This window comes from Emydura macquarii, unplaced genomic scaffold (genome assembly GCF_026122565.2).
Source record: "Emydura macquarii macquarii isolate MOO-44397 ecotype Brisbane River unplaced genomic scaffold, CSIRO-AGI_Emac_v2 contig_2676, whole genome shotgun sequence".
Classification (NCBI taxonomy): domain Eukaryota; kingdom Metazoa; phylum Chordata; order Testudines; family Chelidae; genus Emydura; species Emydura macquarii.
Window position 1 is genome coordinate 46,029,383 of NW_027132813.1, and position 23,430 is coordinate 46,052,812.

General features: G+C 39.3%; 1 protein-coding gene across 1 annotated transcript in view; it reads right to left on the reverse strand.

Moving 5' to 3' along the window:
- The window catches only part of PLCB4 (phospholipase C beta 4), a 318,726-nt gene that overhangs the window by 30,851 nt on the left and 264,445 nt on the right, over window positions 1-23,430 (reverse strand). Inside the window, exons 28-32 of the mRNA XM_067565311.1 lie at window positions 22,657-22,861; window positions 14,715-14,803; window positions 14,068-14,218; window positions 11,584-11,633; window positions 11,398-11,463 (exon numbers count right to left, since the gene is read on the reverse strand). Coding sequence (XP_067421412.1) covers window positions 11,398-11,463; window positions 11,584-11,633; window positions 14,068-14,218; window positions 14,715-14,803; window positions 22,657-22,861 — 561 coding nt within the window. The remainder of the gene's footprint in view (window positions 1-11,397; window positions 11,464-11,583; window positions 11,634-14,067; window positions 14,219-14,714; window positions 14,804-22,656; window positions 22,862-23,430) is intronic.

Consider the following 23,430-nt stretch of genomic DNA (forward strand, 5'->3'; position numbering starts at 1 on the left):
CTAATTTGGAGAACAGGGCCATTGCAAACAGTGGTGCAGGTCGGGGAAACATTTCTTCTGGTCTTCAGAAGGACATTTATGAGTCTGAAGCCACCTTCCGAAATTTGGAATGTAAAAAACTGATAATCAAGCCAGCTACACACATGTAATAGCTGGGGCCGTGAATTTTTATGGAACAGGTGGAAAAGTAGCCTTTCTGATTTATTTGTTAAATGCGTCTTTAATCTGCATCTCCAAAAAAAACTACAGAGGAACATTTTGAATAAACTTAATGCAATACATTACTTTGTACCATGGTCTTTTCATCCCTAGATGGCTTTGCCTCATCAGGATCATCGATGTCTTCCCTTGCCTCCAGTTTTCACCCTCTGTCTGAGTGCACTCACACCTGGATCCTCAAAGCAACTGGTCCTGCTCTCACAGAAGAATGAGAATTGGGAGCTCTCCAGTAAGCACATAGGTGCAGGCAGGAATTTTTACCCCCCATGTAAGCCCAGTTCTTATGGGCAGATGTGCCTTTCTGACCTAGAGTCACAAAATTATCATTCAAGACTATATTATAGTGACTAACTTTTGACATGGCTTGATACTTCCCAGTTTGAGAGTTTGTCTGGAGCCATCCTGTACATTTACTGACTGCAGAAAATGCAACATAGCTCTGCATGGCCTGACTAATTCACTCCAGCTCACAATCCAAGTCCTTATGTTGGACTCCGGCCAAACAGCTGATGATCCATCTCAGATGGTGAGCATGAATGTTCAATGATCCAAGAGAAACAGCAGCTGACAATCAGATATGTATCATGGCTACCGCCAGGTTATGAATACACCAGCATGACTTTTTTCTTCTAAATATATAAAGACAGAAACCACTGCACTATCAGATGCATAGAGTAATGTACAAAGAGCATAGGGAGACAAAGCACTACCGAAGGTATCCCACATTATGGGATTGCCAGTCACAGGGAGAACTGGGAGGAAGGAGGACTAGCTAAAATGGCTTAGCTGACACGGGACTGATTTCCTGTCTGTACACACTAGAAATAACTGTTATATCCACAGCTGTTGTCCAGACTAGGTTCCAAGAAAAACCCCATGTCAGTTTTACAGCATATTTCACAAAACATGCTTTTGTAAATGTAATGAAACTTGATTTGCCTCCATACACAAGTGGAAATATGTTCTAGACTGGTTGATAGTATATTTGCAATACCCAATGCAGATATAGCATACATTTCTAGTTCTAGGATTTTCTGAATCCTTTGTCATTTTGAATTCACTTGTTTCTTTTAGACAAAAAGATTGCCAATATGTAATTTTTGGGTATCAGACTCCAACTTGTCGCCCATGATACAGCTGTAATATGGGTTTCAGAGGCAAAAGGTTTGGTTTAAAAAAGGCTAAAAACAATTTGAGGCAACAACAGTCTAACCAAGAAAAGAATAAAAGGCCATGTAAGTTCTCCATCCAGTGCTCATTAAAAGCAAAGAAAATGTCATTATTCAAGTTAATAAAGGAAACAGGAAATGACCTTGTGACACACAAATGTTATTCTTGCTGCTGTGCACTATTTTCTTATAATATCACAAATAGCTCTGAGACCAATTTAAAGAAAAGCTAGCTCACGGAAACCTCATGAAAGAACTGCAAGACAAGAAAATAGAAAAGTATCATTTTCGAATGGTCATTTCACTAGGATTCTGTTTATCGCATGTGGAGCTCCAAGATAAAATGATGCACCCCATTAACTCTCCATTTCCTTAAAAGCTTGGCCTCCCTTTCTGCATAAGTCCCAGAGTTGGGCACTCGCTTCTGCATTGTGAAAGGCAGATGCATTATTTTGTTTTGTTTCGACTGAATTAGGCCTTAGTTGAAAAAGTACATGTGATTTAACACGGCCTTGCAAAATGGCAGTACAAAATTATCAGCAAAGGCAGAGACAAGTAGGAGATTTATTCTTGGGTTGATGTTTTTGTGATTATTTTGCAACATTATGTTGCTTATGTTCACCTGTAATTAATGAAGGGGACACTTGTTAGTACTACCTTCTTACCTGAAATGGCTAGAATTACAGTTTTTATGTAATGAAGCACAAAAAACCCCATTGTTAATGCAACATTAAGGATAAGACATCATGATTCCTCAGAGAAAGTTATACAACCTCCAAACCCAACATGCAGCTGAAGGCTTTGGAGGTGAAGGAATAATTGCCCACAATGACTCTTTGGTTCAACAGTCAGGACCTTAGCAATTTTCAGGGCATTTCTGTTCACTCTTGGAACATCTAGGAAATGGGAGAGGAGTCTATTTAAATAATTAAATACTGTAAATACATAAATAAATTGGTAAGAAGTAGTATCAAATGCTGTAGAAAGGCTCAGCAGGATGAGTACAGATGTACTTCCCTTGTCTCTAGTCAGGAGATCATTCAAGTGCTGGCGCTACTGTGCTATTGCCTGCAGTCTTGACTAAGAGAGATCCAGGATACTGGCAGCTAACAGGAGGTGTTGGAGGCTGTGATAACTTCTCAATTAGCTGGCTTAGAAAAGAGGTTGTACACAGGGAGGTAGTTTACAAGATCGCTAACGTTGGGGAATGATTTCTTCAGCACTGATAAGCTGGCTGCATGTTTTAGAAAGCTGTTACACTCTTCTTATCAAGGAGATGCTGACAATCTCTGGTATCATGGGTTCCAAGAATTCCTTACTTTCTTTTGCCATCCAGGAAGGTAAGCCGTTAGAGTCACAAGTGATGACCCTAGAAGACAGCAATACTTCTGTAACTATTAACCATGTGAATCAGCTGAATACTTGGTGTTTCTGACTCTGTGTATGATTCATGCTTGGTGGCCAATGGAGACATCCCAGATGTCTTCTTTGTGAAACAATTTCTCACAGTGGGAGGTGCTGTATTCTGGCAATCTGAGTTTACCAGGCAATTCACAGTCTGGAAAAGGTTTGCAAAGTGAGTTTGCTGCTTCTGTGGCAGAGAAGTAGACTCTCATTGCCTCCTTTATAACAGCAGCATTAAGTCTAGAAACTCTGTGGGTCCAAATCTGCCTGTGTCAGACTGTTTCTACCATCGATGCTCAAGTTTTCTTCCTTGCAACTTTCTCTGTTGCAGGTTATCTGAGAACCACATTGTTTTGGAATCTGGAAAGGTGGGTCCAGGTGGGTCATTGCAGTGATTTCATCTTGCCTTCTGACTAGGAGAATTCTCAATTCCCCTTGGAGAAGGAAGTGATCTAATGGGGTTGGTTTGGGATTTTTGGATTTCTATTAATAAACAGCCCAATAATCCAATGCAGGGTATAGTCAGCTGTGCATGTGAATCTGGAGTTAAAAATCTAAGGTGGAGGGTTCAGAGTTTTGATGCATCCTATCAGAGGCGTTTTCAGAGTGATTTTTGAAGACTTCCAACACAATGAGTGTTGTGAAAATCCCAACCACACCTGACAATATCACTGCCAGTGCCTCATGGAAGCCTTTGGTATCTGGCAGGGGCTGAGCTGAGAATAAGCAGCATGTCCAGGTTACTCTCGTCTCTCATCTCACAAATTAAGTGGGTGCACTTAAAGGATTTTAATTAGAGTGAGTAACTGTTCCTGCACTGAGCCCAGAAGGGAAGATAGAATGGCTACTCTGTCTCTGACGAAGTGGGTTGCAGCCCACGAAAGCTTATGCCTGCAGAAATTTGTTAGTCTTTAAGGTGCTACAGGACTCTCGTTATTTTTGCTATATACAGACTAACACGGCTACCCCGCTGGAACTACTCTGTCTCTAGATTTCTTATCCCCGGGTATAAGTATGTGGTGAAAAGAGTAGTCTTGGAGGATGAGGTGGATAACATGGTCCTGTGTTGTGTCAGCCAGCCGAGGTCCTGCGGCACTGACAAAGTCAGGTGACTTGCTGGTGATAAGTGCATGGATGGGGAAGGGCTCACTGAGCACAGATCTTGCATCGATTAGCATGAGTTGGAGATGCTGATACTTCTCAGTGTTGGGATCACCTAAGATTTGCTGATTGCACTGGATTTGATACGGCTGTTCAATGATCTCTTTTCTAGCTCCGCTTGGTGTTCCCACCATTTATTTCTCCCTAATACAACCTGTATTGGGCATGTTCTCAACGCCAGTCACACCCTCTGTCACATGTGTAAACCCTTCTGTTGATGATACACAAGAAGGAATAGATTTCAGTTCACTCTCCCATAGCTGTATTGGCTCTTCAGTTCTAAAAGAATTACAAAAGTAAAGTCTTATTTTTGTCCCTAAAGCAAACAGATATGATTGAATACACAAATACACCCAGAGAGTCGAGTTGTTGAGCAAGACAGCGCCATTTTCATAGTAAAAGCACATGTTCGTTTTTGGACTTTCCTAAGTTTTGCATAACTGATTTGTCAATGTTAATATTTGCATTCAATTTCTCTGTTTTTCTTGTGTGACAGTGAAGGAAGATAGTTAAAAAAAGTGAAGAAAATGAATGAGAAAAAAAATTTAAGATGAAAAAAATGCTTTGGAGATTCCTTTCTTCTTCTAGACTCACATCCCCTCTGATCTCTAGCTGGCGTTCATCAGCACCCTCTCCCAGGCCATTTCCTCCCAACTCGTTGGTTCTCTCCTCCTTCCCTTTCCAACCTCCAGGGTTTGTAGCCCAGCAGTGGAGTCAAGAAGGAGCTGGCCAGGTCCATGGGGCAGATGAGGTTTCTGAAGTGCATATAAAGTACCAAGATTAATTTAAAGTCCATTAGTAGTGTTAGTGGCCTTCAGTGCACTTTAGGAGTAAGCTTCCTTGAAAGAGCTGAACCAAAGCAATTTAAAGAGACCTGTATCATGATCATTCCAAAGTTTCACTGTCTTGCCAGCTTTCACAAATACGTTTAGTTTTAAAACCATAGAAAAAGTAAGTATAACTCTTCTTAAAATAAGAAATGCATGCATGTGATTGTAAATAAAGTTGGATGCTTGCATTTTAATGACCTCTTACCTCACCCAATCTATTATTGCCTGATCAACACTCATAGAATGTTATCTTTAGTAATGTTATTGAATGTGTACTATTGTAAAGTTACTTTATATATAATGTATAAGGAATCTAGGTGTTACATTGTAATAGGTTTGGCTTTATATTACAACATCGTATTAAGGCTTTATACATATGTATAAGGGATTTTTTCTCTGTGTTATATGTTGCAATATTGCATGTCTACTATGCTGTGCCACACGAAGTATTCATAACCTTATGTTAGAATATGTGCTAAGGAAATGTAACATTGTGTTATGAGTATTGCATTTAAATTTTATGGTTTATGTTATATTTGATGTTGCATCGCTTTAGGTTACATAGTTTATAGTGTCTGGTATTGTCTTAGGTGACTTATGCCATTTGTTACATTGTGTTGATTTTCGACTTAAATTGTATTAGAATTAGCATTTAATAAAGACATTTTGTTTTTGAAGAAATTACTATCTAAGGATTGATACTTAGAACGGAAGCCTGTGTCTGTGTCCTCCCAAGGGCAAACCGAGGCAGGCAGGTCTAGGGAGTTTTCTAAAAGGTTAAAAGGGAAATCCCTGGTAAATCCTTGTGAATCCCTTAGGCAGACCACTTCCTGTTACCCACTTACAGAATTAAAACTTGTAATTTCTCCATTAGCACACCTAAGCCATTATAGGGTCTCTTGGGTCCAAAGTTTAAGGTAACAAGCTGATCTAGCCAGCAATTTATCTTCAACAATAATTGCTCAGAACTGAAGTTTATCTTCTTGTGGGAGTTTATTGGTTAATTCTGAGAACTTATTATAATTAATGAAATCCTATTTTGACATTAACGTTTAGTAGTTCACTATACAGAACTCTAAACTCACTGACCTGAAGTTCTTTTTCTCAAAGAGGTCTAAACATTTTGCCTTCTTATCAGTGGATATAGATCTGGGATAGTGTTGCTAGATTCTTTTGATGAAATCTGGCACCACTAATGAGTCTGGAGTGGTGTGTAATATTACATATTCTGCCTCCTTAGACAGCACATAGTATTTCTTCTCTGTTCTCTTTAAAGTAGGAGCACAAGTAGCTGGAATATGCCAAACCATCTTGACAGTTCTAAAATGGCCTTGTTAATTGGCAGTGCCACCTTACCAGGATCAGTGCTCTGGAGGGTATTCAGTAACTTATGAAGGGTGTCCTGTACTTCTTTCAGGGGGATCTGGAATTTACCTGTGATTCTCCTCAGAAGGTGCTTGAACTACCTGCAGTAGTCAGATGGCGAGGCTGATGCCACCACCTCATCTGGGGACAACAATGAGAACTTCACCGGGGCAAGTGGTTGTTCCTCTTCCTCAGACTGCTCCTGAGTTTGAGGAAGCTTGTCTTGACTTCTAGTGTGACTGTATAGATTCTCATGCATAGATCTCAGAGACTCCAGTAAGGCCAGTGCAAAGTGCCGTAGAATAAGTAAGGCAATCCCTATGGAGGAGGATACTACTGGTTCTGAGGTGGATTGTCCTTTCTATGAGACAGGGAAGGTGCCCAAGAAATGTTGGTGCTTCTGTCAGGGTTTACCCACCTTTCCTGATAGGGGTAGTGAAGCTCTCTCACTGATTCCGGACTCAGAGGAAAAGGACAATTCTGTCAACGGGTGGTGCTGTCGGTAAAGGAGCCTGGATTGGTTGATGGTACTAGTAAGTGGCAAACCAATCATGTAGGGACATCCCTATTTGACTATATCAGCACTTCTGGATCCACGTCGTAGATAGTAACGTCCTCTGGGGCAATATATCTAGCCCCTGATACTAGAAAGTGAACTGAGCTTTTGTCCCTTTGTGGCACCGCCTCTATTGACTTCAGATAGGTCACAGTATTCAATACCAACGACTCTTCTCTCCACATAGTTATGGATGGCATCAGAGACGTCTGATGTCTTCTTTCTCTCACCGGTACAGTGGATGGGAAACCAATACTGTCCTCCGTATGAGCTCCTGATGCTCCTGTACTGGGTGTTGGAATATTACTTGACTTACAGGGTGTTGGAGAGGAGGTCCTCTTTTCAGATGAGGACTTGGTGGGGGATTTCTCATTATGAAAGTGTTTGCTATTACCCTCCTCACGTCTTTGTTTGGAAGAGACTTTAACCGTGCTCTGATTATTCTTAGAGCTGGAGACCACCATGCTTGGAGGGGTGCTTCTCAGTGCCTCTGCCCAATGTACAGGGGGGATCTGACAGGACAGGAATGTACTGGGGAGTCATTGCACAGTCCATCAGGAATCTTCTAAAATTGTACTCATGGGCTTGATGAGTTCGGCCAGGAAAGGACAAGCAGATGTTGCACTTAAAGTGGATATTAGCTTCCCCAAGGTAATAGAGACATATGTTGTGGTTGATGCTGACTGGGAAAGCCCAGGGGCAGGTCATGCAGATCTTGAATCTGATTGGGGTTGAGGACCTGAAAGCCCTCAAGACTACTCAACAACTTTAAATATAAACTATACAAAAAACAGGGTTTTAATTATATACAACTAACTACAATTTTTTAAGAATGCAGACACTTTAACAGGATCTGTCACAGACGCCAGGAGGTAGAAAGAAACTGAAGAGGTGGGTCCAATATGCTCCTTAAGCCCTTGGTTTGGAGCATGAGGAGGACAATGGCACAGGCACAGATTAATGGACACTGTTAGCAATAATCTTTCAGTCTCAGGCGCATAGAGTGCAAGCACACCTCAAGTAGAATATACATAGGGACCATCACTCAAACAACCCTAGTTAAATAAAAATGCTATTTTGTCTTGACGGACTCCAAAACCTGTTGTTTCGGCCTGCCATCACAACTGATGTGAAACACTGAAGTTGTCCTCCCTTCAATATTTATTCACAGTACATTTTCCTGCTTTAATTTCTAATTATTCCTCTAATCCCCTGCATTTTATTCTTATTTACCAGGAAGATGTCTTTAAAAGCAGTACCCTGTCTTTTGCAGAGCTTTGTATATATGACTCCCCATTTGCATCACTCATAATCCTCAAAATAAAATTTCTTCTCTTCACCATTTCCGGGATTCATAAAATCCAAAATTCCATGTTTATCAGCAAGCTGTTAATCTGACATTAAGGGAACATGGGAAGGTCTAATTTTATCAAGGAGCATAAAATGACTGCCTACTAATTATGAGGCTAATCAGCAGGTATGCTTCTGCCATTCAAATGATCCATCCACCTACCCTACTTAGTATAAAAATCTCATTTTATACAAAGACTGTATTTTCAACTGTCCACACATTTTATATGAAAAACAAATGGGCCTGTTCTCTTTAATAAAAAACATTTTATATGTATTTTATAGCCCCTTCTAAGGTTATCATGCTTTTTCTTTTCTAATATCTGGTGTTTCAGCCCCTTGTTAACAGTAACATGTGAAAGGTTTCCACCCCTGGCATCTTTCTGATCTGGTGTGACTCCTACATACTCCCACTAACACATTTTCACTAGCCTACTCCCATATATACACAGCATGACTTCATTCAACCATTTATTATCCCATACACACAAATGGTGTCTTCACTCCAAGAAGCACTTCTGCATGTTAGTTGCGGAAGTATTTTTACCATTGTCTTTAGAAATACTTAGACTGATAAGCATTTACACTTAAAAGAAAATAAAATCAAGGAACATCACTCTTCATATAAAAGATGCATGAATGCTGTTGTACGTGTGTGTGAAAGAGACACCTGTTGAATACTTGTTAAAAGTAAACTGCTCAATCCTTTTCCTGTCAGGCCCCCAGATGCTGAATCAGTCAGCTTTGCTGTTACGCTCCCACTATTCATCATGGTGCAAAGGTCAAAGTTACCATGGACTTCCTCTAAATGGAAATAACACACAGGGACTCAAGGAAACATTTTCAGAAGTGCCTAAGTAACCTGGATAACTAAGTCCCATTTTCAAAACAGGATTTGTACACTTAGGAGACAAGACACATTGCAAGTCAATGGGCCTATAGATCATTGAAGCACTTTTGACAGTTTTACCATTGAGCATTCTTTTTGTTTTGTAATTTTCTGGTTTTCCAAAATGCAGCCGAATGAAGAGAGAATAGAAAGACTAGCATTACCATATGCCCAATCCCTGCCTCAGCATCCAAGGGCTCTCTCTCACCATACCTCACCATGGCTAATCGCCAGCCCAGAAGTGATGCTAACTATTTCTCCACAGTTCAGCTGAGCAGATGTTACCAGTATTGGGAATCCTATGGTAGCCAATGTAATGGCTGCTGACACTTTGAGTAGGAATAGATGACATGGTGCTGAAAGTGGCGTCAGCTGCAGGTGGTGTGACTAAACTGGGGTGTTCCCAATTTCGTTAACATGTGTTCATCATCTGAACTGATGTTAGGATGATGGGAAATTTTTCAAAATTTTCCCTGGCACAGACCAGGCCTTAGAAAGCGAAGGGGAAAAGCGGTCTGAGTACAGAACTGAGAATCAGGAACACGGCTGGCCTTAGAACTTTTGGTCAGACCTGCAAAGCTGTTTTTTTCCTAGCCCCATATTTTCAACATAACCTGTGCCACTATCACATCACTATGCACGATGGCAGCCTAAGAAGTGTGGGGAGGGTGAACTAAATGATTCTTCATGGTACCTTCCACAAACTTAATGGACTCATTTTACATGGAAAGTGGCATGCAGAGAAGTGGGGATGGTGAGATAGTAGGCCTTCTGCTGCAGAAGTGGAGCCTCGCTGCTTATTCTTTCAAAACCAGCGATGAGTTCATATCAATCTATATTTTCAAGGCCATTTTTGTAAGGAAAAGGGATAAAAAAAATACTTTCTGTAAAACAAAAGATAAGAATCTCCTTTACATTCCTTATTCCTCCAAATTTGGAGTGCCCCTGGCCAGGAGCTTTCAAGGGTCCAAACGCTGGTTCTACCAGGAATTCTTGGATTCAGTGGGTCCAACAATGCAGAGTTTCTCAAGCTGATCATGGCTGGCAGCTTGCATGGCTCTCCGCCTCCCTTCCAGCTGCTATAATGCATTATAAGACAGCTAAAAATACATCAAATAATTTCCTAACATTACTCTTCTGTGCAAAGAATAGCTGCAGTTACTGCAGGGATAATGCATAATCCCAAATGGGGGAGGAGGGAGCATGATGGGTTGCAAAGGAACTGAAGGGGTCCAAGAGACTCTATGAAGGTGAGGGTCTCACTACCAGAAAGTTTAGGAATACGTGATCTATTCTATGTATTTCAGATATTTCAAGGGTGCCCATCACTATAGTACAGAAGTACTAATTTTGGCTCTTAAAATTGACTCTCTTGTGACTTTGGACATTCACAACTTCAGTTTCTGTAAAAAGATAATACTTATTTCCCTCTCTCCTGGCAGTGGGGGGAGGGATTTAATTACTTAATTTTAAAACAGTGCATTGAAGATGAAAAGCCTTGCATTAAAAGTGCTAAGTATAATTATTAGTACCCTGACAATTGCCAGCCCAGCCACAACCGATGGTCTTTGAAGGTAAACACAAGGATTTTTCTTTTAGAAGATGTTGCTGCATGTTTTGATGAACCTTCTGACACTAAAAGTGATCAGCCACATATAATCAGTCCAAGCATGCAATGAAAATTAGTCCTCTGCATGGGAATCCAAGGATATCAACAAACACTTAATAACAAGGAATAAAGACTGACTATAAAGCCAAGCAGGCTGTCAGCAGAAGAATGGGACCAAATTCAGAACCTCGGTACTTTCTTCACTTATTATGTTTCCTTTGTTACCAGGAATGAGTAGGGACACACTATGGGCAGAAGGGAATTGAGTGTGCCATAGTATGCTGTGGAGTATAGTAGTGGTGGAGCAATATTTTGGTAATACTATTATGCCAATAATATCAAGCAAAAGGTGACTACCCACGCTGTAATTATTATACACAGAAGGAAGAGGGATCTAATTTTCCAGCTACTCTCCCCTACCTCCGTTTTGTCTCCATGCAATTCCTACATTGTCTTTGATACAGCATATTCCACCTAGCTGATTCTCAACATTCTCAGCAAGACTTAGAAACAATCATCTAAGAGGCGAGCAGAAACCACTTGTAAAGTGGTTCAGCTCTTTACACAAGTCAAACAAAATTGTATTGGAAGCTGAGGGGAAATTTAAAAATGCTCTAGGGAAGAACTGCCTATTGGCAGGTGTCCTTAATGTAGGATAAAACAAACATGTATTAGTTGCTAATCCAATTTACTTATCCCTAGTTTTTCTATTGACTATCATTAAAATCTGTCTGTGCTTATGAACTTTTTTTTTTTTTTTTTTTTTTTTTTTTAATTAAAGTGAGTGAACTTGCTGGCTAGGTGTGTTTCCCCAAACTCTTACAGCTCTAAGAAAATTATCATACCTTGGCATGCTTCTTCTTTAAAGCATTCAGCTCTTTCTGTTGTTTCTTTAAATACTTTATGTAAGCCTACAAAAAAGAAACTTGGATCAATTTTCCTGTAGTCATAATGACTGACACCAAATAAAATCTTGCTGTTTGCAAAAATGTATACATATATTGTCTTGCAAAGTTTATGCCCAAACGTACCTTCATTTGCTTTAAATCTTCTATCTTCACTTGCGGAATAAGTTCTATACCTAGAAGGCATTAGTACATTTTATCTAGAACTTCAGACTTATTAGTATACACCATAATTTCTATATTTAACTTCACTACATTTATATTTATGTTAGTCAGTAATAAATGTGTTTCATATTAAAATGTATAACGTAAACAAGCAACCAATTGAGTTCCCTTTAAAAACAAATTAAGTATTGAGACCTGGGAAAAGTATGTTTAATTTTTTTTCCCCAACAGCACTGCACCATCCATCATCTTACTGGTGTAAGGAAAAAACAAAGTAATAGCTGTATTCCAATCTCCTTTCATTTCCCACTTGAGTGTCGAACAAGAACAAGATAAGAGTTTGCAAAAATCATTTGCTCAGAAACAGAGCAGACCATTTGTGCAACTTCATAATTTACCTCTCTATAGGTTCTGGCAAATACTATTTTCACTGGCATATCTTAACAGTCTTTCAGTTACAAAGTGGTATTTTAAACATTAACATTAAAAAAAAAGTCAATATGATCCCATGAGAAATCTAGAATGCAAGACACTCCTTAATTCTTACATAAAATGTTGGGTCAATCACTACTATACTTCATATCGTTTAATTCACTACCTTATGGCAGGTCTACACTTAAAATGCTGCAGTGGCACAGCTGCACCGGCGCAACTGTGTTGCTGTAGAGCTTCAGTGAAGACGCTACTACACCAGTGGGAGAGCTTCTCCTGTTGGCATCCACCTCTGCGAGAGGCAATAGTTATGTCAGTGGGAGAAGCCCTCCTGTTGACATGGTGCTGCCTACATTAGGGGTTAGGTTGGTATAACGGTGTTGCTCAGGAGTGTGGATTTTTCAAATCCCTGAGCAACGTAGTTATACCAATGTAAGGTTATAGTGTAGACCTGGCCTTAGTTTCCTTTAACTGTAAAATTCCATTTGTCCTACAATGGATTATCTGCCTTGTAAGGTAAATTCCACTGAACAATATTCAGATCTTTCAAAATAAAGAATTTCTGCAGGACAGGTGAAATTTTAACCTTCTAAGGACCTTAACATTCAGCACCAATAACGTATTATTTCTTGGTTAATGCCATAAATATGCATGGTGCTTTATAATACACATAAAGACAGAGGGGGAAGTTTTCAAAGCGATAAATGGGAGGTTAGGCACTCAACTCCTATTGAAAGACAATGGGAATTGGGTGCCTCTCATCTGTGCCTTTGAAAATCTCCCACAGACTACCTTACATTGCTGGACATGTAATGCCCATTGCTCAATGTGAACTGTGCATTTTAAGTGAGGGCAGAATGATGCAGGTCTTGACAAATAATAAAAATAAGTAATAGGTTAATAGGGATAATCACAAATGACCTGCTCTATTATTCCACAAGTGGATAGGCAAGAAAAAGAGGATGCAGAGGAGATGGCAAATGTACAAGCACTGAAATCATAGCTTAAGAAATAGTACTACACAATGTTTGTTGTGATATTAAAAAAAGAGGTTCAGATTTAATTTTAAAATGCAGAATCCCTATTCATAATTACTGCTTTGTTATTATGTGTTTTTACTACATTTTTAACCAAGAATAATTATGCTTCAGTAACCAGCCTGAAAATATATTTCCTTAGACTAGTAACTGTGAATTCATCCATGCTCCTAATTAAAATACAAGAAGATTACTACCACATGAAATATGAATGTCTACAATTCATTGTGTCATTCTTTTTATATTTATACCATAGTATCTCAATTGACAAAAAGACAACACACTATTGTTTTACTGGTAAAGGGAGAATGAAATACTTTAGATTCCAAACATGACCTGCTTTACTCTGAAGAGTGACTATAGAGAAATGGCATCTTCTTTCCCAACAGCTCTGCTTATTTGTGTGTATTCAGCCCTATCTGCTAACTTTCATGCCAAAATAAGTTTCTACTCTTTTTTACTCATTATCCCTGTAAAGCCAAGGTAGCTGCAAGAGAATGAGCTACTTCTTCCAGCACATCAATAGAAACGTTTACCAAGTTTATCATCACAGACCCTTTATTATCTGTGATGATGTAGGAGACAGAAAGAACCCACTTGGTTTGCAAAGATGATTTTGCAGGACAAGTGACATATACAAGAAAACAGCCTTCCCCTCTAGCCTTGCTCTGGTAGATCATTAATAAATATTATTCCCAGTGTCATTCATATTTCTGCTGGTAGCATTGACTACCCTGGTGCACAGACATGACATTTAATAAAAATCCAACCATGCTGGCTTCTGCTTCAACAGAAATATGGATAAAGCAGTATTTGCCAAGTGGACAAAGTCACCACTAGTAGAGAAAGATGTTACTCTTTGAGCTGTTCAGAGGGATTAGAGACAATAGCGAGTACAAAACTAAAACCAATGAAATAGTTCTTTTGAAGTGCCCTTCTAAACCATGTAAAGGAGAAAGAGCTCATTTTCCTTTACCTTTTTTAGTTTCCATCCCAGGTCCGAGGCCAGAAGTAGTACTTGGTCTAAGTTCAGAGCTACTCTGAGGAGTCACACTTGCTTTGGCATTATTAGCTTTTCCTTTCTTATCATTCTTTGAGGTGTCATTTGGTACATCAGCTATATCACTCTGGAAAAAGCATTATTACAAAATATCGTTTTCAGGGGGAAAGAAATGAAGTAATTTATTTTTTAAAGAAAATTCCCCATATATTTGCTAATACTTCTAGAAAAATATTATTCTCAGATGAAGAATTTATAACTTATTTTTACTGAAACTTAATAAGGATGGCTCCTTTCTAATTTCAGACACATGGATGTGCTGCTGTGACTGATAAAAAAAATCCCTCATGACTGTAACTATGTTTGGAAATGCAGTGAAGGATATTTTAACAAATCTGGCAACACATGTCCAGGTATTTAAGAGTAGAAGAGTTCTATATTTGAAAACAGAGACTAAGAGAATAACTTGCATTAATGACCAATTTATCAATGGGAGAACTGACCAAACATCAGGTCCAAAAATTCTTTGCAGTGGTATTATTTCTTATAAAGTGTAGCCTGTATTTTGCACTGTCCACTATATGAAATTATTTTGCCTATGTGCATAATTAGTTTCTACTTACAGTTTCAATACCCATAGCTCTCATCTGGTCTGCTCTTTTTTCCATGACTGATAAAAATTTCTTTGGATCTGACAAAGCATCCACAATATCTGAAAGAAAATGGAATATTTATCAATATTTTTCAACATGTTAAGAGTCATTCAGAAAGCACAATGTAATTTAGCTTTCACAAAGGCTTTATTCTATTCTGGCCACATGTTCCACAGTCCTCAACATTGGGCCCACTTTCCCTACTAAACTTGGTAGGACTGGCTAAGCTTTTAAAATGTAGTATTCCTCCCCCTTTCCCCCCCCCCCCATCACCAGAGAGAAAAAAAGAGATTAAAAACATCATGATCATTATACATATCTGCCAAGCAGCCTCCTTGATTCAAAAAAGGTTATTCTAGTTCTATTGTGGACCAGCCATAGTACATTAACCACCACATCCATTTTTCCCTCAGACTCCTACTCTTTCCAAGCATTTTTCTATCTGCCTGTCTATTTACGTATCTGGTCCCCATCACTATAGTGTCTGTAAGCATTAGGAACATTAATGGATTTATCATCTCAACACTCTTATTGGGCAAAAGAGTATTATTATTCCCATTTTAAGGTGGAGAATTTAGGCACAGACAGAGTAAAGGCCTAATCCAAAACCCAGTGAAGTCTATGAAGAGAATCCCACTTCAACAGGCTTTTGATCAAGCCCTAATAATAATATAGCACTTTCCATCAGTAGATCTCAAAGCACTTTACAAAAGCGATTGGTATCGTTTCTATTTTACAAACAAGGGGAAACTGAGGCACAAAGAGAAGTGACTTGCCCAAGGTCATCCATCAGCCAGTGGCTGAGCTGGGAAAAAAACCCCAGGTTTTCTGAGTCCCAGGCCAGTGAACTAGCCACTGCCTCCCTTCAAACATAGGTTGAATTTTTCCCTTTGGTTGCCAAGGAGCATGCTTATCAATTTGGAAGAAAAGATGCCTTCACATAAACTGATATTTGTGTTTCTGTTATTTTCCATGGTTCATAGGTGAAGGGAACTAATTGTTTTACATGGATGATGAAAAACAATAGTACACACGACATCTTTTATTTATGGAATTCCTCCTGTATGACTCATGACAGCACTACTACTACCACTCAACCTGCCAATGCCCAAACGTGGGATGCAACAAGAGGGACAAACAAATTAATCATTTAGGGCTGTATATTGTGACCCTGCTCCCACCGAAGCCCTTCTGGTTGGAGCATCCTGACAGAAGAATTCCTGCTCCACAGGGCTAATTTTCAGTTGTGTGGAACCTTAAAACGAATCAAGCATGAATCCCTTAACAGCACTCTCAGACAATGGTTGTATTTGTCAGTTGAGAGACGGACAGAACCAATCAGGGCAAAGAACCTCCTAACCCCAACAAGTAATGTTTTGTGCGAACATCTCCGTCTGTTTCCTCTTCCACCTGTTTTCTATGGAGAGGGACAGAATGCAGAGAGAGCTGCTGGGGGTAGGAGAAGCTCATTTAAATGATCTCTCTTCTACCCCTCACCCTGAGTGGTTCTGCTGCCTGGTACTACATAGTGGATGTGAAATCACTTTACAGTCTTATCTTCTTGTGAATTTTACTCCTGCATAACTATGGGCCACAATTTCTCTCCTAGTGCAGGTGTAAAACCTGGCGTAACTTCACAAATTTATATTCCACAACTGCCTTCCCTTACTCTGTCAAAATAACTTAATAAAACCTCTTCCTTTTTTTCCTAGAAGCATTCCAGCTAGAAGGAGTGTTCTTCACTTTCTTTTATTTACACTGCATGTACTGCATCCATTTGTGTCTTTAGGTCCTGATTTAGCAAGGTACCTAAGCTCATGCTTATCTTTAAACATGAAGGTAGTCCTACTGACTTCAGTAAAACTACTCATGTCTTTCAAATTAGGTGCAGGCTCAAGTACTTTGCTGAACTGAGGCTTCATTGTGGACCACTGAAGAAAACAGGAGTTCTGCTATTCACATCAACAGGCAACGGATTAAGCTGTTGAGAGCTCAACATAGTAAGCTTTTTGGAGCAGGTATAGTTTAACCACTCCACAGTGCCACATATATTTATAGCATGATATGAACAACAGCTTCCCTGATTCCCTTGACAGTCTTGATACACATTTGGTTTTTTCATATACAGTGTTTCATACTGGGTAGTTGAATTCGGTTACACCTTTTTGACAATGTAAATTCTTAATACACAAATGGCCCCAGCTGTGATCTTAGTTATTCTAGGGCAAATCAGGTGTGAGATCAGAATCAGCCCCAAAAAAAGTACTGCTAGTTTTATGTACCTGTCTCTCTGTTATATTGCAGTGTGTAAAAATCAATACAACTGAAATTAAATACACATTTGCATCCCATAAGAAATATTATTTTATGGATTATGTGTCGTATTTTTTGTGTGCGTAGCTATTAATGTGCATCTGTATATATAGAGCTACACAGACACATATCAGTCCCTGCTTCCACAGGAAATATACCTTTTCAGTCCTTTATTTAAAGACAACCAAGTGAGTCCCAAGTGGCAAAGACAGGTCATTCATAATGAGAAATGCTGTGTTAAAAATTAATTTGATTTTAGTATCTACAGTAATAAAGCATCCACCACTCCTGGGGGAATTCTGTGCCACTGCGCATGCGCAGAATTCATGTGCCACACACACGGAATTTTTTTCTCTGCAGAAAATTCATTCTGCTGGAGAAGCGCTGAAGTTACATCTTTTGCCCATGAGCGGTCGCTGTGGCGCCAGAACAGATACCAGCTGCTCTCCAGCAGGAGCGGCCTCAGCTGGAGAGAGGGAAGAGAAGAGGCATGGTTTCTTTCAACCCCTGCCCATGTGGGCAGGTCAGGAGACACGGGATATGGGGGGACAGACAGCGTGGGGCACATGGGGCTGCTGGGGGAGTGTCAGACTGGAGTTCAGAAGGGCTAGTGGGGCGGACAGACTGGGTCGAGAGCCAAATGGGAGTGGGGGTGCACGGACACATGGAGGAGGGAAGTAGCTGGGGGGTGGTGCAGGGACACATGGGGACTGGGGCAGATGTGTCTGACTGAATGAGATAAGCTAGGGATCAGCCAGGGTCTTCATGGGGAAGGCTCCCTAACAATCCCTCCATTACTTCCACTCTCCAAACCATTCCATTCTTCTCCCATCCACACCCAACAACCCTCCAGGATCACATCCAGGCCCCTTCCCACCAATTAGTTCCCTCTCCTGCAGCTCCTCTGTTACCCCTGACTTCCCAAAGCCTTTGCACTGTTTCTGAGGGGTGTGGGAAGTACGTGTCTGTATTGTAGTTTAAATAAATTATTCCTCAAAGTTCTGTATTAATATGCCTAGTAATGAATCTGTGTGTCAAAAAATATTCTCTGAATCTTTTTTGTTGTCTGTACTGTTACAGACATGCTCGCTGACAGGTATTTTGAAATAAATTAACAAAATAATTGAAACTGGTGTGATTATATTGTGTTATTTTGACAAATAAAATATGCAGAATTTTAAAACGTGTGCAGAATTTTTAATTTTTTGGCAAAGAATTCCCCCAGGAGTAATCCACAGACAGTAGCAATGACCTGATGATTAGAACCCTGCAAATCCACGGATACCTGCATCCACAAACCATTTTTGTGGATCGCATATGGATACCAATTTTGTATCCACGCAGGGCTCTACGGATGATCCCTGTGTAACTTTAACTTAAGTAACAGTCAAGAACACCTGTACAGTGAAAAAAGTATCAGCTGTAAGTGAAAAGAGTCCTTAAGGACTTTCCTTTGAGCAGAATTACATTTTAAGGAGGATGGGTTTTCGTGATAAGGAAGAAGATAACCAGTCATGCAGGTCATAAATGAATTGAAGTACAATTAATATTTTAATGTTTCAAGATACTGCCCCTTTCCTACAGGTGAAAAGACAGTCACTAGTGTCTATTACATTGGCTTTTCATTTGAAGAACTATCACACAGAAATCCAGAATACATTCATTCTATTGTCTAAAAGCTGTACCCTGATTCAACCATTCATTATAAAATGTTGTATGTAATATGCCTGAGTTTTTGTCATGACCATCGTGGGAGTCATGGATGATGTTCTAACATTACTGAATTTTGGTGAAATGCAACTGATTATTGAGACAAAATACAACTAAGCCCTTTCTCACAGACTGGAAGGAGAGTAGTGACTTCAGTTACTGCCCCTCAAACAGAACACCATGTGCATAGTGGATTCTTTTTATACAGAATGTTGTAATTTAATAAAGTAAACCCATCTTCCAGTCGCTTATCAGTAAAGATAAACCTTTCTGTGGGCTTGCATTCCAGATAGTCTCAATAATGTAATGGCTCTGTACTTCTACAGTGATGGTTTCAGCAGTCAAAGATTCCATAAAGATTTGAATTTTATTTCACATACCAGAATCCTGTGTCATATCATAGCTATTTTCAAAGTAACTAGTTGTGATGTCATAGATAAAGAATTGAAACTAGGGACTCATGTACCAGTACAGGAAAAACATATTAACCAGTTAGAATTTTGGGGATAATCTTACAGTCTTTACTCATGAAAACTTCTCACTGAAGTCACTGGAAGTTTTGCCCAAGTCAAGAATGAAGGATCAGGCCCTCTGCCCTGTATCTGCTTGTTCTGTATGTGAAGGTAGTTTTGTACAAGATATGAAAGCTGCATTAGATAATATTTTTCACCCAGACAGCTCAGATTAACTACCCAAAACAGATTGTTCCAATGTCACTGTTCCCCATCAACTGGTATCCTCTCTCACACTCAGCTTTACTTCCCACAGATATAAAATGGACAGAGCTTTTTCCCAAGCACATAATGACCCCAACAACCTGAACATTATTGTTTTCTCCTAAGTGACCCAGCTGCCCTTCCAATCACTAGATCCTACCCTTCAACAAAAATCATGCCTGCTTTGGTCCTGCAATCATGACATAGTATTTGAAAATGGAGCTTGAATATCAAGCACTTTCTAGTAAAAAAATAATTCACTGCTCTTTTCTACTCTAACACTTCTCTCTACTTAAGTTTTCCTTTTCTATGGTCTTTTTAGTAAGGTAACTGGATACCAAAAAGTTATAAAGCTATGAGTTTAAAAAAAAAAAAAAAAAGTTGTGTATAACCAGTGTAACCTTGGGAAGCATATGTTATAGACATAGAACTCCCATCACTACCACATGTAATACTACTTATTTATGTACATTTTCTATATATTATATAAGACTCTCTTTGAAGTATGATGTCTCATTTTGCATTTATTCAAACCATTATTGTGTACCATAGGCAATTATGAGCTTTTGAATTGAAACACAAAAACCATAGAAAATTAGCAAACCACATTAAAAAAAAAAGAAAAAAAGAAAATGGTACACATTTTTTCCTAATCCTATCATGAAGAAATCATTATCAGAAAAGGAAAGGAAAGCTGAAAATTAAGGTTCTTGATACTTTGCCAAAACAATCTAGTTACAAATGAGAGATACTAATTGTAGTTCATAAAACAATGTAAAAATGCAGAACAGATGACAAGCACCCAAAACCCATATGTAAATATAATCGTAACGATGCCTTCTGAATGTCAAAAGCAACATCTCCAGTCTCTTTGGGTCATCAGGCTATTGCTCTATAGCAATGCGAAAATACAATGGGTGACACGTCAAAATGACAGTGATTGGGAAAGGAGAAATAACAACTGAACTTATTTAGTTCTAATGAGTACAGAGCCCATTTTTCCTACCCAGGCAACAAGATATCACACAGTTTCCTCATCCTAGCAATATTTCCCTTTAATGATAAAGCTACTCAGGGGTAAACATATATTTTTTAATGTCCTGACATCTTACAGATAAACCATCTGCAGTAATGTTGGCAATTTAGCTGATCAACCAACACTGTACTTTTACACAGCTTGCATTTTATAAACTGATTTTCAAATTCTCTTTGACAAAAAAATGTCCATCTCATTTTTGGATTTGTGTGTGAGCAGTACAATTCTTAAAAAAAACCCCCAAAACAGTTAATAGTAAACTCAATGGAACTTCATTTATGTTACACTTTGGCTAAGCTGCATTTTCAAATGGAATTCTCTTTTAGAAATGTGATATCAGTGATGTATTTATTAATGTGATAACTGGGTTCCAATACTTTACAAAATTTTTGGTTCAAATTCAGGAACGCATTGTGTTTAAGGACAGCACTTAGAACATATGCTTACGTGCTGTCCAGAACAGCATCGACTTAAACACATGCTAAAGTTCTTTTCTGAATTGGGGCCCTTACTAGTAAAAACTGTTTGTTGAAGTTCATCAAATAAAAGCACTGGGTGAGAGCCTGGTACCAATCAAGTCAATGGCAAACCTCTCATTGATTTCAGTGGAGTCAACATTTAACTTATTTTTACTATAAAAGGCCCTGATCCTGCAAATACTTAGGTATGTGCTTTATGCATGAGCGTTGTTGTCCTATTAAAGCCATGGCCTATGTTTTCTTCTTCAAGCTTGGTGGTAAATGCTAGCAAATCATGTATATATATTAAAACCTTATTTGACTAAAGTTTGTCCCTTTAACAATCTCTCTCTCTCTATTGTCTGGGATGTGCACAGAGCACCAGAGCTGGAGGGAAGGGAGGTTGGCTTGGCACTTAACTTCACCCCTGGGTCTCTGAAGGAGCCGTTGTCATAGCCCCGCACCGTACTGCCCCCCCATGCCAGCCATGCACAGCACCTGGGTGAAGCAGCCTGGCTGGCCCACAGGAGGAGAACTGCATGCAATTGTCTTAAGCCCAGGGGCTACGTACTCCAGACCAATTGCACCTCTTGTGGTGATTTATGAGGCTGCTGGAGCCTCTGCCCCTCAGACTCACCAGGCCCTGGCCCTGCCCTGCCCTCCAGACACACCAGGCCCTGTCCCTGCTGCATCATGGTGCCCCCCTGAACATGGTGCCCACCTGCTGGTAGTACGGTGATGGTGGGTGAAGCTTTGCTGGCAGTTCTTGGTGTCTACTCCTTTGGACCTAGGCCTCTACTCAAACTTCTGTAATTGCTCTTAAAAAGTGGCTTCAATAAAGTTATGCTGGTTTTTTTTAATTCAAGCAAATATACTGATACAGTATTGTTGTAGGAGCAGTGTCAGAGACCTATCTACGATAATATTTATCTTGAAGAGAGAAAAGTTTGTCTTGTAAAGAGAAAAATAACTAGAGCGAGTTTTCAGAGAGCAGCCAAAAAGCGCTATCTCAGGGCACTGAAGATAATAAAGGTGGCAACTTTCTGTAGTTTTTAACATTGTCACTAATTAGTGATAGCTAAGATTTAATTTAAAGAGTCATGTGAAGTATGCAAAGCTGGGGGAAAGAAAATCACTTGTAATTGCAAAGTTTATAAAATTTTGAGAATTCAGAATTTTAAGTGTCCATTTTTAAAAGCAGGAGTATTTGAAGAATATTAAAATACTTTAAAAAACAAAAACAAAAAAACCCCAGCATCTTGTTTGCACCCTGGATTATGAAACTACAATATATGTTTTAACCTAGACAATTAATCCAGTTAATATATCCAGTGAGTTCTTTCTAAAGAGTTTAAGTAATAATAAATTGAACAAGATCAAATTCAGGTAACTTTGGGAAGCATAATTCTAGCTTTGTTTCTTTGCCAAACTATAATATAAATCACTGTCTTGTATTTTGATGTTGGAAGACTACACTCTTTTCATTATTAACATTAAGGCATTTGATACAAAAGTAAAGGTATTTTAACAAGATATAAGAAAATTTCCTACAGATTAAAAAAATATAACATTTTTCCAGTGCTCCAGAGATTATTTATTTTCTATTGCATGATGTGTTTATATTCCTTGCAGACTAAAACCTGAGATTCACAAAGCTGTAATGTAAGTGTTCATCTTACCTCCAAAACCATCAGGCACATACGTTTTGAGCACAATGTTGCAGAAAACTGTAGGCAGAGACAGTGGTTTGTTGCCTTCATTTCGAAGGGAAATATGTCTGTAGCCTGCCTGAAGACCATCAAGAGGCAGGATCCTCTGACCGATCAGCCTGTTGTTGTCATCATACACTGCTATTCTCAGGACAGCGAGATCAGGTAGAATAACCTGGGAACCCATAAAATAAAGACATTCACCAACTCTCACAATGTTGCATATTTCCCAGAGTACCACAGTTGAAAGCATCTAGAGATCACACAACATTGTGGGTGTCCATTTCCATTACTGTTAAGTCAAAAGCACAGCCTACGTATCTCTTTAAGGGAATACCACCATTCTTTGCTGGATGAAAGTTGCACACTTTCAGACACTGAGGCATTACTGGAAAGGTTTAGTTTCTCTCTCTCTTTCTCTCTCAGTTTTTTGGAGCACAGAAATTGCTCTTTGAAGAATTCTCCAGATTGTAATCAAAGTGATTAAATATTTTGCTTATTTATTTTTCATCACTGGAGGCTGATGATGCCTGAAAGTGCGCAGGGAAAGCTTAGGTGGGAAGTGGTAGAAACACAAACGGGTAGTGGAAGGCAGATGGGTAATGCTGGGGAGAAGGGACAGGCAATGCTGCGGGGGAGGGGAGGGAGGCTGGCACTAGGAAAGGACATCAGTAATAGAATAAGGGTGGTGAAAAGGAGGAGGAATGGGGTATAACACCATCTGTGGGAGGGGGGTTGCTGTGG